This window comes from Gymnogyps californianus, chromosome 15 (genome assembly GCF_018139145.2).
Source record: "Gymnogyps californianus isolate 813 chromosome 15, ASM1813914v2, whole genome shotgun sequence".
In the NCBI taxonomy this organism is placed as follows: domain Eukaryota; kingdom Metazoa; phylum Chordata; class Aves; order Accipitriformes; family Cathartidae; genus Gymnogyps; species Gymnogyps californianus.
Genome location: NC_059485.1, coordinates 4475707 through 4490658, shown reverse-complemented (window position 1 = coordinate 4490658; position 14952 = coordinate 4475707). Strand labels below are relative to the sequence as shown.

The following is a 14952-nucleotide window of genomic DNA, read 5'->3' as shown; positions in this document are numbered from 1 at the left end:
ACGAGAACGGGCTCCCCCAGCCAGGGACCATTTCTGGTTAAGACTCCCTGACACAGCTAACAGACAATAAGGCCCTTCAGGACTAAATCCCGAGAGCCGCAACCGTCTCCTTTGCCAAGGACATCACTAATTCCTGGCGGTGGCTTGATTCCATAAGCGGCTCAGCAAGGTGACTTTCCAGGTCAGCAGCTAATTGCAGGTGAAGTGCCAGTGACTGTCTCCAGCAGGAGCGAAAGTTGGGAGCTCTGGGGGAAGAAAGGGCGTAAAACGTGTTTGCTCAGCTCCCTTGAGCTGAGCCAGCTCCCCCTGGGCAGCTAAAGGGAGGCGAAAAAGGACTGGGTGGATTGCAAGGATCTACAGCCGAGTCCCGCCGTCTCTGCAGCCTGAGGAATCCTGGTACGTCACCACCGCTGAGCCAGACAGGAGGACGCGCTCAGCCTGGCCCGTGGGCGGCCATTTTAAACCTCCTGGTCCCCCCCCAACCTCTGGCTATTTGTGTGCTGGAGGAGGTAGTCAGGGGACTGATTATTCCCTACACACCTTCTCCTTTGAGTCTTGCCCATGGCTGGTGGCATCAAGAGCCAGGACACGGCTAAACCAACTCCTCTACTGCCCTTCCTGTGACAGGCCCCTCAGCATTTCCCCACCTCTGTGAAACAGCGAGGGGCGAACCAAGCCCTCCGAAACACGATGACGGAGAAACTGCGGTTAAAAAAAAATCCCCCCCTCTTCCAGCGCCTGGCGTTCCTGAGAGGAAACCACGCCGGGCTCCCCCCTGCTCGCCGGAGTCGGGAGCAGTGAGTAATGCTCGCAGGCTTCCCTGCCCGGCACCACATTCTTTTCTCCAGCATGTAATGGCCCAGAGGAGGAATAAACTGAGCCTTGCTGGAGCAGCCTGCAGAGTAGCTGTGCACGCCGCGGCCTCGCGCCGGAGAGGCATCGGGAAGGGTTGTGAAAGGCTCAGCCTCATTTTATTGGGGGGCTGGTTGCCTGGAACAGCAAGTGAAATAGGAAGAAAGGAGAAAAAACACCCTGCAAAGTGATAACTAACAAACAGAAAGCCTCGCCTGCTGTGCTCGGGAGCATGAAAGTCAGCCCGGCTCCCCTGTGCCCAGTGGCTCTGCACCAGCCCATCGCTCGCCTTCTCCTGTGCCCGCACCTCTGCCCGCCTGAGCGGCTCTTGGCCCCCGGTGTTTTGCTGTTCTCTGGTTTCTTCCTCACCACCACCATCATCTCTTCTGTTCTTTGTGTCTCAACACATTTTTCCACAGCCATCAGTGACCGTTTCAGGGAGGGCTGAAGAAAGCCGCCCCATTTCCCTCTTGCCATCATCTCTTCTTGCCTTCTGGCCTTTTTCCTGCCCCGCTCCCACCAGCTCCCTCCCCAGGAGCTGCCATTGCCTCCTCCTCACCCCATTTCCCCAAGACCTCAGGTTATAAGCCCAGTTTGGGCCTTGCCGCAACCTGTTTCACCTCCCCTGTTGCAAACTGGTGCTTCCAGTAACTTGTCTGCCCAGCCCAGTGTCTGCACCTACAGCCCTGCCAGTCTCCTACTGCACCCAGGGCAGCCGGGAGGGAGGCCGGGGAGATGAAGGGCAGAAACCGGCAGGTCCACCCTGAATACAGCATGATGCCGGAGCAGGATCAGGCCAGGCAGAGGATTAAAGAGCCAATGGAGCCTGTTCCCTGCCTTTCATCTGCTGTGAGCATGACACAATCACAGCCATTAGCTCTTCAAAGACAGGCAGGTTGGAGGAGCCTTGGGAAGCCAGCACGCCTGTCAGCAAGGCTCCAAGGTCTGGTCTGCCTGAGTTGGCAACGTGCAGTGTCACCTGGCTTTGCTCTCCCTGGTCCCTGACCTGGCAGCTTGGTCCTCTCTCTCTCCTTCCTTCCACACCAGTGGCTCCAGCTCCTGGGGCTCGCAGGCTTTGCTGTGCCCAACAGGGTCTCAGCTCCCAGCACGGCGCTGTGAGGGTCCCCACTGTGGCTATACTCCTTTTCATGAAACTGGAGAATTTCATCCATCAAACAAGGCTGAAGCTTCACAGGAGGTTCAGAAGCCCAGAGGATGAGGACAGAGCCAAGAAGCCGTGCAGACCTCCTTCCTGGCAGAGGCTGGGCTAGAGGCAGGTATCTGCACTGCCCACAGCAAGTCCTGGAGCTGTAGGTGTCACTTGCCATGCAAGAGCTTCCTCCTTCCCCACACCCTTTTCCCAGCCCCACCCCTGCCCAGTGGCCCTGCTCTCTGAAGTCATTTTTTTTCCACTTCACAAGACTTTCTCTTGCTTTCACCTGAAAGCTGCTCCACCCAGCAAGCAGCTTGCCAGAGAGCATGAGTCTCCCAGCCTGAACCCAGGCCTCCCTCCCAGGGCAAACCAGCAGGACAGCTGAGCTCAGGCACCTAGTGCAGGGAGAAGAGGGGACACTGCCCCATGGGCCATGGAGGGCTGCAGACAAGCCACAGGAGAAGCCAGCTGCTTTGGCATGATGTTTATGTCACCACCACCCCACTTGCTTTCATCAGGCCAAAGCTAGTCATACTGCTAAGGAGACACACACAAGGCAGCATTTCAGAAGATGCAGTTGAATCCCCACTAAGCCCAGCTCCTCCAGCAGCTCCCTGTTGCACACACTGGCAGTATCTGGAGAGCTCCAGCCCAGGGCAGCCCGAGAGACCTGCAGGTTTGGCAGGCTCAGCTCTTCCCCACTGTATCACCATGAGCCATCTGGCTTGCACACCGGACAGCCTGCAGCACCAGCATCCACCCCCAGTCAGATAGCTGACCTGTGCAGCCTGGCAAGGCCAGATCAGAGCACGTAGTAACTGTCAAGAAGTGGCACGGAAGAAAGAAAATGAACAATCAACACCAGTCAAGCCTCTATGGTGTGCACTTTTATTTGAACTGGTCTTAAGTCAGTGTACAGATAGCCCCTCCCTCCCCCACATACTGGCACCACTTCTCCTAGATCCTGCGGGGGACTGTAAAGCCTTCATTCACATCTATCACTGGGGAACACAGCCTGCTTGCTTGACAAATCGAAGAGAGAAAGGATCAAGTGTGTTTTGTTTTTAAGGCGGAAAGATACAAAAAGACACTTGTTGGGTTACATAATTTACAGACAAGCAATTATAACCTAACACCAGTAACTGGCATCGGCTCCCTCCGAGCTGGGCTGCTGCCTTCACAGAGGCGAGTAACATCCTGTAACAATGCATTATAACAATATTTGGAATGACTATTAAAAAAAGAAACAAATGTACAATCAAAGTCCTCAGATGCATTGTAGAACTTTGGGGGCGTTCGCTCCAACATGTTTCATTTTAAGACTGCTGCTGACACCTTCACCGTTCCAGTTTTTTAATCCTGAGTCAAGCGCCAAAAAAAAAACAAATAAAGCCATGCCAATCTCGTCTTGTTTTATGCGCACTTATGGGTTTCATTTCATCACAAGGGTGTGGGTGTTGGTAACAGTCCGGTTTAGAAGCATTTGCGGTGGACAATGGAGGGTCCGGATTCATCGTACTCCTGCTTGCTGATCCACATCTGCTGGAAGGTGGACAGGGAGGCCAGGATGGAGCCTCCGATCCAGACAGAGTACTTGCGCTCAGGTGGGGCAATGATCTGCAGGGAAGAGGAGGAAATCAGTCAGGTGCACAGTGTCACACTACACTCACAGCCCACGCATGGCCCTGCAAGACAGAGCTGCCCAGTTCCCTTATCTAGCCTTGGCGAAGATACTATGAAGTCCAAACAGGCTTAAGACACAACCTCACACGCCCACCTCTCTCCTCCCCCCCTTTGCAGCCAGTATTTACACTAATCCCATTATTCATACAGTTGGGTGGATGCCATCTTGCCCAGAGCAAGGCCATTAAGGCTGCACCAAACAGAGAAGTATGGTTTCTATCTTTTCTAGCAGGAGTTTAGCTTACCCCCCTCCACCCACTCTGCATTTCAGCATTAACAGGGGTGCCGAGAGGTTCCCCTGACTCCATCCTACCTTGATTTTCATTGTGCTGGGTGCCAGGGCTGTGATCTCCTTCTGCATCCTGTCAGCAATGCCAGGGTACATTGTGGTACCACCAGACAGCACTGTGTTGGCATACAGGTCCTTACGGATATCCACATCGCACTTCATGATGGAGTTGAAGGTAGTTTCATGGATACCACAGGACTCCATACCTGTGAGGAAGAAGCAGTCTCAAGTCAGCAAGGGCTCAGACACAGCCAAGGAAGCCTGAGGAACTACTACGCAGCCCCTTCGGTGGGAAGGCACTACAAAGCCATAGCTCTGACAAGCAAAACCTCCTGCTCTACTGTCCCAAGTCCCTCAAGCAAACAGCTTTGGGCTGTGTGGAAAGTGAGGCTAACAAGTGGGACAGCACAGGCCTTGCTATGGACCAGCAATAACATGGTACCTGGCTGCCATGGTCCCCAGGTCACCCTTCACAGAAAGGAACACTGAGGGGCACAGGGTATCCTAGAAGAGTTGGACTTACCCAAGAAAGATGGCTGGAAGAGGGCCTCAGGGCACCTGAACCTCTCATTGCCAATGGTGATGACCTGGCCATCAGGGAGTTCATAGCTCTTCTCCAGGGAAGAGCTAGAGGCAGCTGTGGCCATCTCCTGCTCAAAATCCAGGGCAACATAGCACAGCTTCTCCTTGATGTCACGCACAATTTCTCTCTCGGCTGTGGTGGTGAAGCTGTAGCCTCTCTCTGTCAGGATCTTCATGAGGTAGTCCGTCAGGTCACGGCCAGCCAGATCCAGACGGAGGATGGCATGGGGGAGGGCATAACCTTCGTAGATGGGCACAGTGTGGGTAACACCATCACCAGAGTCCATCACAATACCAGTGGTACGACCGGAGGCATACAGGGACAACACAGCCTGGATGGCTACATACATGGCTGGGGTGTTGAAGGTCTCGAACATGATCTAGAGAGAGGAAAGAAGGGGTTGAGTCAACAGCAAAAACCAAGGCTCTCGCTACAGGTCTACGCCAAGTCCATGCAAGTGGTTTTACTTTTGTCCCTAGCAAGAGACTTCTCTCCACTCCCCCTCAAAGTCCATGCTTATCTTGCCTGGTCTCCACCCACACCTACCAGGTCAGAGCCTGAGCAGGGACACCACCACAACAGACCCATCCACATGTCACAGCAAGGAACAAAACAAATGCCAATAAACTACAGTACAGTCACTCAAGGTTGGTAAATGGATTAGTGTGCCTAGGCAGAAACTGCAGTTAGACAAGTTGCTAGTTCAGTCTCAGAGAAAGCCAGCTTAGAAGAGCAAACAAAACCTGTCAAGGTCCAGCAAAGAGGAGACTCAGGTCAGGAAAGGAAAACCCTGTAAAGATGGCAAAAAGGGAGAATAGTGGTGAAGGAGGAGAGAGGACAACGTGGAAGAGGAGAGCTGGCCTGCAGCAACATCTGCTGTAGCTCCAAGCTCCAGAGTTTTTTTACACACCTGTGTCATCTTCTCTCTGTTGGCTTTGGGGTTCAGGGGAGCCTCTGTGAGCAGCACAGGGTGCTCCTCAGGGGCTACTCTCAGCTCGTTGTAGAAAGTGTGGTGCCAGATCTTCTCCATGTCATCCCAGTTGGTGACAATACCGTGTTCAATGGGGTACTTCAGGGTCAGGATACCTCTTTTGCTCTGGGCTTCATCACCAACATAGCTGTCTTTCTGGCCCATACCAACCATCACACCCTGCACAACAAAGAATAAGCAGTTAATTACAGCTGAAGGGCAAGCCCCACTGGATGCATAACCCGCTCTTCCCAAAGCCGGGTCTCCGATTACTGTCCCCACTCTATCAAGAAAGGCGTTCAGCCAACTGCTCCAACACACACTGCACAACAGCTCTGCAGGAGGCTGTATTCCCCACCAGTTGTGTTGCAGCACAGAAGCCTCTTGTGTTACAAAGCCAAATCAAAGGGCTTCTTGAAGCTCAATGCCTCTAGGGGAACCACTTCCAACGAAAACACCTCTCTCTTGTCTGATAACGGGCACCCCAGCCACCTACCTGATGTCTGGGGCGACCCACAATGGATGGGAAGACAGCACGGGGGGCATCATCCCCAGCAAAACCGGCCTTGCACATACCGGAACCATTGTCAACAACGAGTGCGGCAATATCATCATCCATGGCTGGCTGCAGGAAGAAGAGAAGAGAGAAGGGGACATGAGCATCACCGGTCACGCACCAGCCACCCAGCCCTGTCCCCGCAGCGGCAGGCAGGGAAGGGAAGGCGATGCCGCCAAGGCCTTCCCCACCCATTTCCTTCCTGCCGGCACAGCACCGCTTCGCCCGGCGCCCGCTAGAGGGTGCGACGCCCGCCAGATTTCGGCGCTGCACGGGTTTGGGACAAAGGAAGTCCCTGCGCCCTCTCGCAGTATTACCATAAAAGGCAATGGATGGAGCGCGCCGCGCCTCATCGGCCTCGCCCGCCGCCAGCTTTTGGGGGGACGCTGGCGGCCACTCCCCTCCCCACGCCCCCCCCCCCCGGGCTGGGTGGGCGCGGCTGCCACGCCCCAGCACCCCGCCGTGTGCCAGCCAGCGGGGCTCGACGCCTCGCCCGGCTCCGCACAGACCCTGCGGGTCATGCACGGTGCTCGCCCCGGTGCAGAGCGGCTCGGGGAACCAGAGGCACCCCAAAAGCGCTCCTGCAGCCTCAGAGGGCCACTGCAAGGAGCCGCGGCAGGGTGAGCAGTAGCCACCTCGTCCAGCTCGCTAGCCAAGCGTGACCAGGGCTCTGCCCCCATCAAACGCCGGCAGCACGGGTGGGATTAAAGCCACCATCTTATGCAATTGCCGCCTGCCCCGAGAAAGGAGAGCTCAGCTCCGGCGCCTCCGACAGCACCGGTTTAATCCGCTGGCAAGGGGGGGGGGGGGGGGGGGGGCCGGCAGCTGCCGACACATGTGCCAGCCCCGCACGGGGCAGCCTGGGAAGTGTAGTCGCTGCCCGCAGCGGGCAGCCTGCCTGCACAAGGGCACCGCCGCTGCCCAGACACACGGGGGCTCTTCCTCTTCTCCCCTCCCACCCCTCTGCATGCAGCTTTTGTTCCGATGCAACAACCTCGCCCTCGGGAAGGGGTGCCGCCCCCCTTCCCCTGCAAGAAAAAGCCACCGAGGTTGTTTGCATGTGCCCGGGCGGGGGGGGGGGGTGACGACGGCACCCCTCCCCAGCGGGGGACAACGCCCCCAGGCCCAGCCGCGCCGTGGGCCCCTCAAACCCCCCCACCGCTGGGGGAGGGGGGGCAGCACGGAGCAGACAAAGCCCCGCGCCCCATTTCCCCCCTCCCGCCGCTCCCCGGGACACAATAGCCGAGCCGCCCGCTCCCACCAGCCCCGTGCACGGCCGCCAGCAATCCTCTTACGAGGTGGATTAGCCCCACGGGCAGTAGGGGGACGACCACCCCACCCCCCCCCCCGCAACACCCCCGAACCCCTATTAAACCGCGATGTCCTTTTACATCCCCTAAAATATTACAGCGCACGGCTGGCCGGGCTCCCCCACCACCCCCCCCAGCAAACAAAGGGCGCCCCAGCAGCGTGCACGCCATCTTCTAACACGCTTAATTCAACTAGCATTAATAATAGCAACGTTTTAACGCTGGGGCGCGGAGAGGAGCCCCCCCCCCCCCCGGTCCCGCTCACCTTCGGGGAGTTGCGCGGTCGGAGCCGGGGCGGACGGCGCGAGACGGCGGCGGGAGCGGGGCGCGCGCGCGCGAGAGGCAGGCAGAGCTCGCAGCGGCTCCCGCCCGCCGCCCGCCCCGCCTTTTATCGGGCCGCCGCCGCCGCCGCCTCGCCATAAAAGGAAACTTTCGGAGCGCGCGGCTCTGATTGGCCCCCGCCGCGCCTCCCCGCCTCGTGCCGCCCCGCCTCCCCGGCGCGCGCGCGCGCGCGCTGCGCCGCCCCGCCCGGCGCGCGCGGCAGCGCCCCCCGCCCTGCAAAGCGAAAAAATATTGGGGGGGAGGGGGGGGGTGGGGAAGCAAATCGGGGGCGGTGGGGTGCGGGGGTGGGGGGGCGCTGTGGGTGCAAATCCCCCCCCCCCCCGGTTTCACTCTGCTTTGCTGGGGAAGGGGCCTGTTGCCCCCGTGCTCGGCCCCCCGGGGGTCGCGATGGTCCGGCCGTCCCCGTGCAGTCCCGTCCCGTCCCCCCCACGCCCGGAGGGGAACCGCCGCAACGCTCACACAAAGCCCCGCGGGTGGGAGGGCCCGGCTCGTTCACCCCCGGGATGTACGGGAGCCGGGTGGGCACCTGCAGCCCCCCAGGAGGGGAAGGGGGTACCCCCGGGGGCAACGTGCTGCAGGACCCCGCTCCCTGCGGGGGGGGGGTGGTGTTGGCTCCTGCCTGCTCCTGCCTGCAGCGCTGCCCATCGCCCTGGCCATGGGGAGAGCCCGTCGCCTGCACCCCCTGGTGCGGGGCAAACACCAGTAACCCCCAGCGGGTCCCAGTCTAGAGCAGGATGCGGGGCCAAGTTCACTGCTGATGTCAGCAGGCAGCGGCGACGCGGCTCCTGCCAGACCGCTGCCAGCCCGCTGCCAGGCCTTCGGCCCTTGAACCTGCCCGGGGATCGTCGTGGCCGCCTCCGGGCACCGTTAAAGGCCGTGTCGGCGATACCTGGGGGAAGGAAACGCTCCACCGGCTCTGACTCGGGCACTGAATCAAGCAGGGGGCCCTGGTCCCCACTCCCTGTCCTGCCCCAGGCTGGCAGGGGTCACCGTGGGAGCAGCAATTTGGTCAGATTTGGGCAATATTTCTTTCCGTTCTCTTTGATCCAAAGCTTGCCGGAGCGGGAGACGTGGCTGCTCCTGCCCGGCCTGCCTTTCTGCAATTCCCTCTTTGGCTGTTTTGATCAAATATTGGTTGGAAATAAAGGTGAGGGCAGCGTCCGCGGAGCAGCAGGCAGCAGTGACAAGAGGGCTTTGCATCTCCAGAGCGTTGTGCGAATGCGGGCTGATTAATCAAGTTAATTAAGCAGCCGTGTAAGTAAAGTAGCAGCAGCCACTCACAATCTGTTGCTGGTTGGAAGCATGCAGGCTTCGACATGGGGACCTTGAACGTCTAATCTCAGCGGTTTGAAAACAGCAATGACAGAGAAAAAAATTAAAATTCCCTGGAAAAAAAAAAATGCTAGAAATGCCTGTTCTCCGCAGGACACCCCTCGCCTGGCGTCGTGGGGGAAGCCAGCCCTGCCATCAGGGTCTTGCACCCCACACCAGCCAAGCTCTTTGTCACCAGGGAGCTGCAGAGATCACAGTGAGGATGAGGATGGAGCCTGGAGGATGGGGCTCCCTCCCCGAACCGCCAGCCACCCTCCCCAGCGTGGGGTCTGGCCGAGGGGGGGGGGGCCCAGGCGTTATTCCCCCCACCAGCATTGCTCCCTGCTGTGGGACAAACAAAGGAGGAGAGCAGCAGGAGGAACCTGCCAAAGCCTGCTGAGATGGAGATTTGCAATGACCTGGGGGAGGGGTGGAGGGGGATGGGAGGAGATGGGACGCAGGGCATGGATGGGGAACACGAGGAGCAGCCCTTTTCCATGGGACGGCATCCCCTTCCCCAGGGGCACCTTGTCCAGAAGCTGTTGGAGGTGCCCCAAAACCCAGCACCATGGCTGCTCCCAGATGGGTGCTTTGGTGGGGATGGCGTGGAGAAGAGAGACAGGAGCTCTGTGGGCTCTGCTGGGCCACCCCAGAGTGGCCATGCCTCATCCCTCGGAGTAGAGGTGGCCATGATGATGGACCTGCCCTGCCAGGCCACCTTGGGACCGTGCCATCCCCTCCACGCTGGAGATGGCCATGGGGACGGAGCAGAGATACCCCAGCACACAGGGACTGTCCCCATGGGAAGCCCTCGGTGGAAGGAGACCCAGCCCCGGGCGCGCCAGGGTTTCTGCAGGGCCATGCCGGAGCAGAGCTGCCTTTGCACGGTCATTTCCCTGCCACCTCGGGTGGATCGTGCAAGATCTCTCTATCGCAGCTTCCCTTGCAGTAAAATGGGAGTCATGGCTGTTAATTACCTACCTCACGGGGAATTAATTAATGTTTGTGCTCCACTTTGAAAAGGCTGATTATTAATTAGAAGATTGTACGTCAAATAAGGGGACCCACAAGGCACGGGTACAGCTGATGGCCCTTGCGGGTGTAAAGTGTGGTCCACGAACGTGCTGATAAGGGGTCTGCAGACAACAGCAGCGGGAAAAAGTCCTACAATAGCACTGGGGTGATGGGTGTGGGATGGGGAACGTCAGCAGGAGGTCAGGACCAGGTGGAGAGGCCACCATGGCTCATAGGGGTCTTGGTCAGCTGGATGGGGCGTGCATCAGAGGGATGGGATGCTCTGCTCCGCTGCATCCCGGTGAGCCGGTTGGGTGGAGCGGGGCAGGGGAGCCACGGATGCAAGACAGCCCATTAGGCAGGGTGGGGAATTACCAGGCAATTAGCATCTCTTGATTATTGGACTGAATCATAAAGCAAGCAATCCGCCAGCATCCGGCGGGCAGTAACACCGGCCCCGCGTCTCCTGGCCTTGGGGGGGTGGTGGGATTTGACCTCGGTGGGGATGGCAGGATGTGGCCCGCAGCACACGGCCGGGTGCCACCGCTTCCTCCCAGCCTGAACATGCTTTGATAGCGAAGCCACCAGCCAGTCACCGTGTTCACCACCCAGACCATGCACGGTGCGACGGACCAAGCCGGCTCCGCTGGCCACGGCTTGGGGCTCTCCTCCCGCCTGCTCCTGGGGTGTCGCAAGAGCCGAGAGGAGAGAAAGGGGAACCGAGCAAAGAGGTCCCCGGCTGTCGTGTTACCCTTGGGCAGACATCGCAGGCTCCCGAGTTTCCCTGTTTTGCTTCACTTCTCCCTGCTTGTCCTTGGCGCTCGGCTTGCCCCGGCTCTGGACAAAACTATCTGGGGGAGGATCCTCCTGCCCTTCGCTGGCTGATACGGCCAGGCTTGAATTTCTGCGCTTGTGGGACAACATGTGAGCTCTCCTTTCCACTCGCTTCTTCCAGCCCTTCCCCTAGAGCAGAAGCCCTTTGCTCGCGCAGGGACGGCGTCTGCTGCACATTTGGGGAGAGGAGGGTCAAGCGGGGGTGAAATAACCCCAGCAGCTTTTGGGGCTGGCTTGAATTTCTGCACATCCCCTTCAGCGCCAGCTCCTCCATCGCTGCTCCCGCCATGCGCTCGGGCCTCCGTTCTCTCCCTCCCGCTGTCGTGACAATGAGAAAAGAGGTGGAAACTTCTGAAACCAGCCCAGTTGCTTTAAATCACCCTCCTGCAAAAATCGTGGAGGTTTTTTGGAGCGCTGCCTTTCTCCTCCCTTCCCACTCCCCAAGGGGAAGAGGGAAAGGCGCTGGCCACATCCCCTATTTCGCAGGCCCGGGGACCATCCCAGCACCTTCCTCTTTTTCAATTCTCTCCTTGCAGCATCAGCTGCAATGGGAATTTGCAGGAGGTAAAACCTAAGCAGGAACACCAGGCCCATCTGCCCCTTTGGAGATGTTCGGGGGCCTCACTGCAGCCCCTACCTCTCCCTTTACGGGGACACGTTCAGCGTTAAAACCTGAAGCAAAACAGACCCTGACATTTTCCTGACTCGTTGCATTGCATCCCCGATGCTAGCTCATCTCCAACGAGCTGCAGACTCTCCTCTCCCCCTTTAAGCATCACTCTCCACTCTTGTACGTCCCTCCCTGAGGTTCTTGCTCCTTTGTATTGATCCTCGAGCTCTCTCCGATTTATCAGTGCCTTTTGCAGAGAGAGATGAAAGCTTTTCCCTCTGCAGACCTCCATGTGCAAGGGACCGTTCTCCCCTGATCTGCTGCATCTGCATGGATGGGCTAACGGTGCATGGAGCATCTCTCCCATCCACACCGAAGGTAAATCATTATATTGTATCACGCTGGAAAACTGTATAAATTCACCGCTTTCCTTCTTTGGGGCACCAAGAGACAATTTGTGCCAGGTTTTGTTGAGGCTGTTGGAAAGGGCACAGCCCAGCCCAGGTAGCAGAGGTGGCAGAAGGGGACACGTGCCTGGTTTACAGCCTGCTGTCCCTGATAACAGGACTTTGCTGGGGGGGCTGAAGCCCTGAGCAGTGGTTTTTCTCCACCCATTTCCCCAGCCGTGCCTGTCCTCGCTGCCTCCAGACCCATCTCGCCGTGCCCCCGTGCCTTCCCTAGCCCCTTCATTGCGTACCCCCGAGCTGATCCCTGCGCCAACATTTCCAGATCATGACGCTGGCCCCATGGTCCCCCAGCCCGCACAGGCAGCAGGAGACCAGGGCTTTGTTCCCAGCCTTGCAGGCAACCAGGTAAGCAGCGGTCAGCCCGTGCCTGAGCTGGGCATCCTCTGCCCAGCTCCGTCCTGGCCCCCAGCAGCCGTGCCGCCCTCCCACCATCCCTGGGCTGAGCTGGTTCAGCCGGAGCAGAGCAAAGCCCTCCCTTCCCCCACCGGTTAAATGTGCCGCTGGTGCTGTCTTGGTCGACCTTGACAGCAAGAGCCGGTGAGGCCCAAGCATTGAATTGTTTTCCGCCCAAGGTCATTCCCCAGCACAGCATGATTACACCGGCGCAGCCAGACCCCCGAGGCGATGCCGGCTGGGCTCCCAGCCTCAGCCCTCCTGGCCACCCTGTGCATCTTTGGGGTCCGCTTCTCCCACGGCGATGGGACAGGTATAAGCTAAGCCCTACGCTGGCCTCTTCCCCCAGGCGAAGAGCTTTCCCGCAGGGATTGAGAGCAGCAGAGCAGCCCTGCCCCTCCAGCCAGGCCTGGCGTCAGCTTCGGGGGATATTTCCTCCAGCTAAAAACAGAAGGGGAAGAGAAAAAGCTGATTCTCCCTCGGCTTTCTCTGCAAGTCTCAGCCCTCTGGCCCCGCTCACACCACCCACATCGCCTCCCAAATGCCACTGACCCCTCTATTGTCATGCAGCCCCCGGGGGGGGACTTTCCCCGTAAAGGATGCTCCCTGGGGTTCGGTTACCTGGCCCGCCAAAAGGCTCCCGCACGTGTTACATGGCGCTATGCTGAGCCGTACGGTGTATTTTCAACTGCTTCTTAATTACTTTGAGAATTGATTTTTCTCGGTCGCTGACGATAAAGGCAGGGAGGCAGCTGGATGGAGTTTTCCGCTCGTACTGTACCTAGGAAATGAAACAGATCCTGGGCTACCCAAGCACACTGGGAAATTCGCTTTGATCTCTGCTGGGCTAATGGCTCTTTCCATCTGGGGGCTTCAAGGCTTTGGCAGAGGTGACCTGTCCCACCTTGGAGAGGGAGGGAAGAGCGCTGCCTTTGTTTTCGGTGTGGGAAATGGAGGAGCAGAGAGCGGGGATGCCTGTTGCCCCCGGTCGGGAGGGCTCTCCCACCCGTCCCAGGTAATATAAAGCACTTCTGACTCTGCAGGCAATTCTGCTTTGCGTTTGGGGGCATAATCCCCGTTTATCTCCAGCAACGGGGGTCACGTTGGCTTAGCGGTTAAATGGAAGAGAGGGGTCTGAGACAGCCGTGCTGTGCTGCTGCGGCTGGAGCAGCCCTGAGCGCCTGCAGACGGGGACCCCCACCCCTCCGGCGGCCCCAGACCTGCACCCAGCTCCCCCGCCCGTGGGTGCAGGGATGCTCGGGGAACGGGTGGGCGAGGCGGGGTTTGCCTGTTCCTAGAAGGAGGGATACGGAGGCACCCACTGGAGCCTCTCTGGGCCCCGTCCCAGCCCCATCCCTGCCCGGGCTGGCCCCCGGCTCTGTTTGCACAGCCGATGCTGAGTCCTGACGCAAGCGGCTCACCGCAGGCGGGGAGTCGGTGATGGAGGAGTGGGACCTGCTCTTGTCAATGCCCCATCCACTCCCCGTGCTCTTCTGGGTTAAAATAAACCCTCAGGGGTGATTCAGCCTGTACGGAACGCTCAGCCCTTTCACGAGAGCCACCAGAAATGAAATTCAGCTGCCGTCCGTCTCCCCCCACATTGGCTCCTTACCGGGGAGCGGGTGCAGGGGATGAGGACCAGGAGGTTTTCACCCGCTGCCAGGCAGAGCAGGCTTGTTTCTGGTCCCCATGGCAGGGATAACGGCGGGGTGACACCGCTCACGACGGGCAGTCGGCGGGGAAGGAGGGAGCCCGTGTGCTCTGCGGGGTGATGCCGCTCCCAACCAGCCCCTCTGGTTCAGCTCTCGCCGAGATCTGCAGCAAACCCAGGGGCAAGCCAGCGAGCTTGCAACGATATCATCCCTCCGATATCATCCAGAGGCCACTCCACACACAAACTGGGGACGAAAAGAAACCACCGCCACAAAGGCTGGGTGCCTCCGCTGCATTTTATTACCCTCTCAGCCCATTGCCCCCAAAGTTTCCAGCCCTCACTCGAGACAGTATTTCCGCGTGTGCTTTGTTTGGCTCATTTCACACATTCCTGCTGGCAGGAGATAAGATCTCAAGAGAAAGGCAAACAAAAGCTGTGGGTGCCATGTGCTGACTGTCACTCCCCTGATGCATTAAGGTTCCCTGCCTGCTCCTCACCAGCTCTGACCTGGGACTAGCGAGGACATCCTGGTGTTCATCCCACCATGGGCTGCTCTGTGGGATGGAGATCTGGAAGGAGAAAGTGTGATGGGGCTCAGGTGGTTTTGTGAGTTGTCAGGTCCCTCCTGCTCGTGAGGAGGAGGACAGCAGACCTCTGCTCTCTCCTGGCGCCAGGGTCCCTTTGCCACCCTTGGGTGCCCTCTCTGCTGTCCCATGTGGGTGATGTGTGCCTGGGCAGGCACTGAGTCCCTCCGGGGTGGTGGAGGTGTTATCGGCTCTCAGAATATTTGAAAAATGCACTTAAGTCCCATTAAAACCTCGAGGGCTTGCAGCTCACAGGTGGCACTCACCCGAGCAATGGCACTGCCCTGGGGACTCCCTGCCTGCCCTGGCCCAGGCATCCCGCAAGGGACCCCGTGCTGGCACGTGCA

General features: G+C 58.8%; 1 protein-coding gene across 1 annotated transcript; it reads right to left on the bottom strand.

The window, feature by feature from the left end:
- Positions 1–2879: 2879 nt before the first annotated feature.
- On the bottom strand, positions 2880–7736 carry ACTB (actin beta). The gene is made up of 6 exons (XM_050905812.1): positions 7662–7736; positions 6027–6155; positions 5471–5710; positions 4501–4939; positions 4002–4183; positions 2880–3622 (listed from the first exon to the last, which is right to left on the bottom strand). Exons 2-6 carry the CDS (start codon positions 6147–6149, stop codon positions 3479–3481), a joined length of 1128 nt encoding a protein of 375 aa, XP_050761769.1. The 5' UTR covers positions 6150–6155; positions 7662–7736; the 3' UTR covers positions 2880–3478.
- Positions 7737–14952: the final 7216 nt, after the last annotated feature.

What these genes read in the sequence shown, in the direction of transcription:
- ACTB (XM_050905812.1), bottom strand. Translation starts at nt 6,149, where the DNA reads ATGGATGATGATATTGCCGCACTCGTTGTTGACAATGGTTCCGGTATG. An exon ending in ACAGAGAGAAGATGACACAG is followed by an intron (nt 4,940 to 5,470) that starts GTGTGTAAAAAA and finishes TCCTCTCTCTAG; the next exon opens with ATCATGTTCGAGACCTTCAA. An exon ending in CTTCCAGCCATCTTTCTTGG is followed by an intron (nt 4,184 to 4,500) that starts GTAAGTCCAACT and finishes TCTTCCTCACAG; the next exon opens with GTATGGAGTCCTGTGGTATC.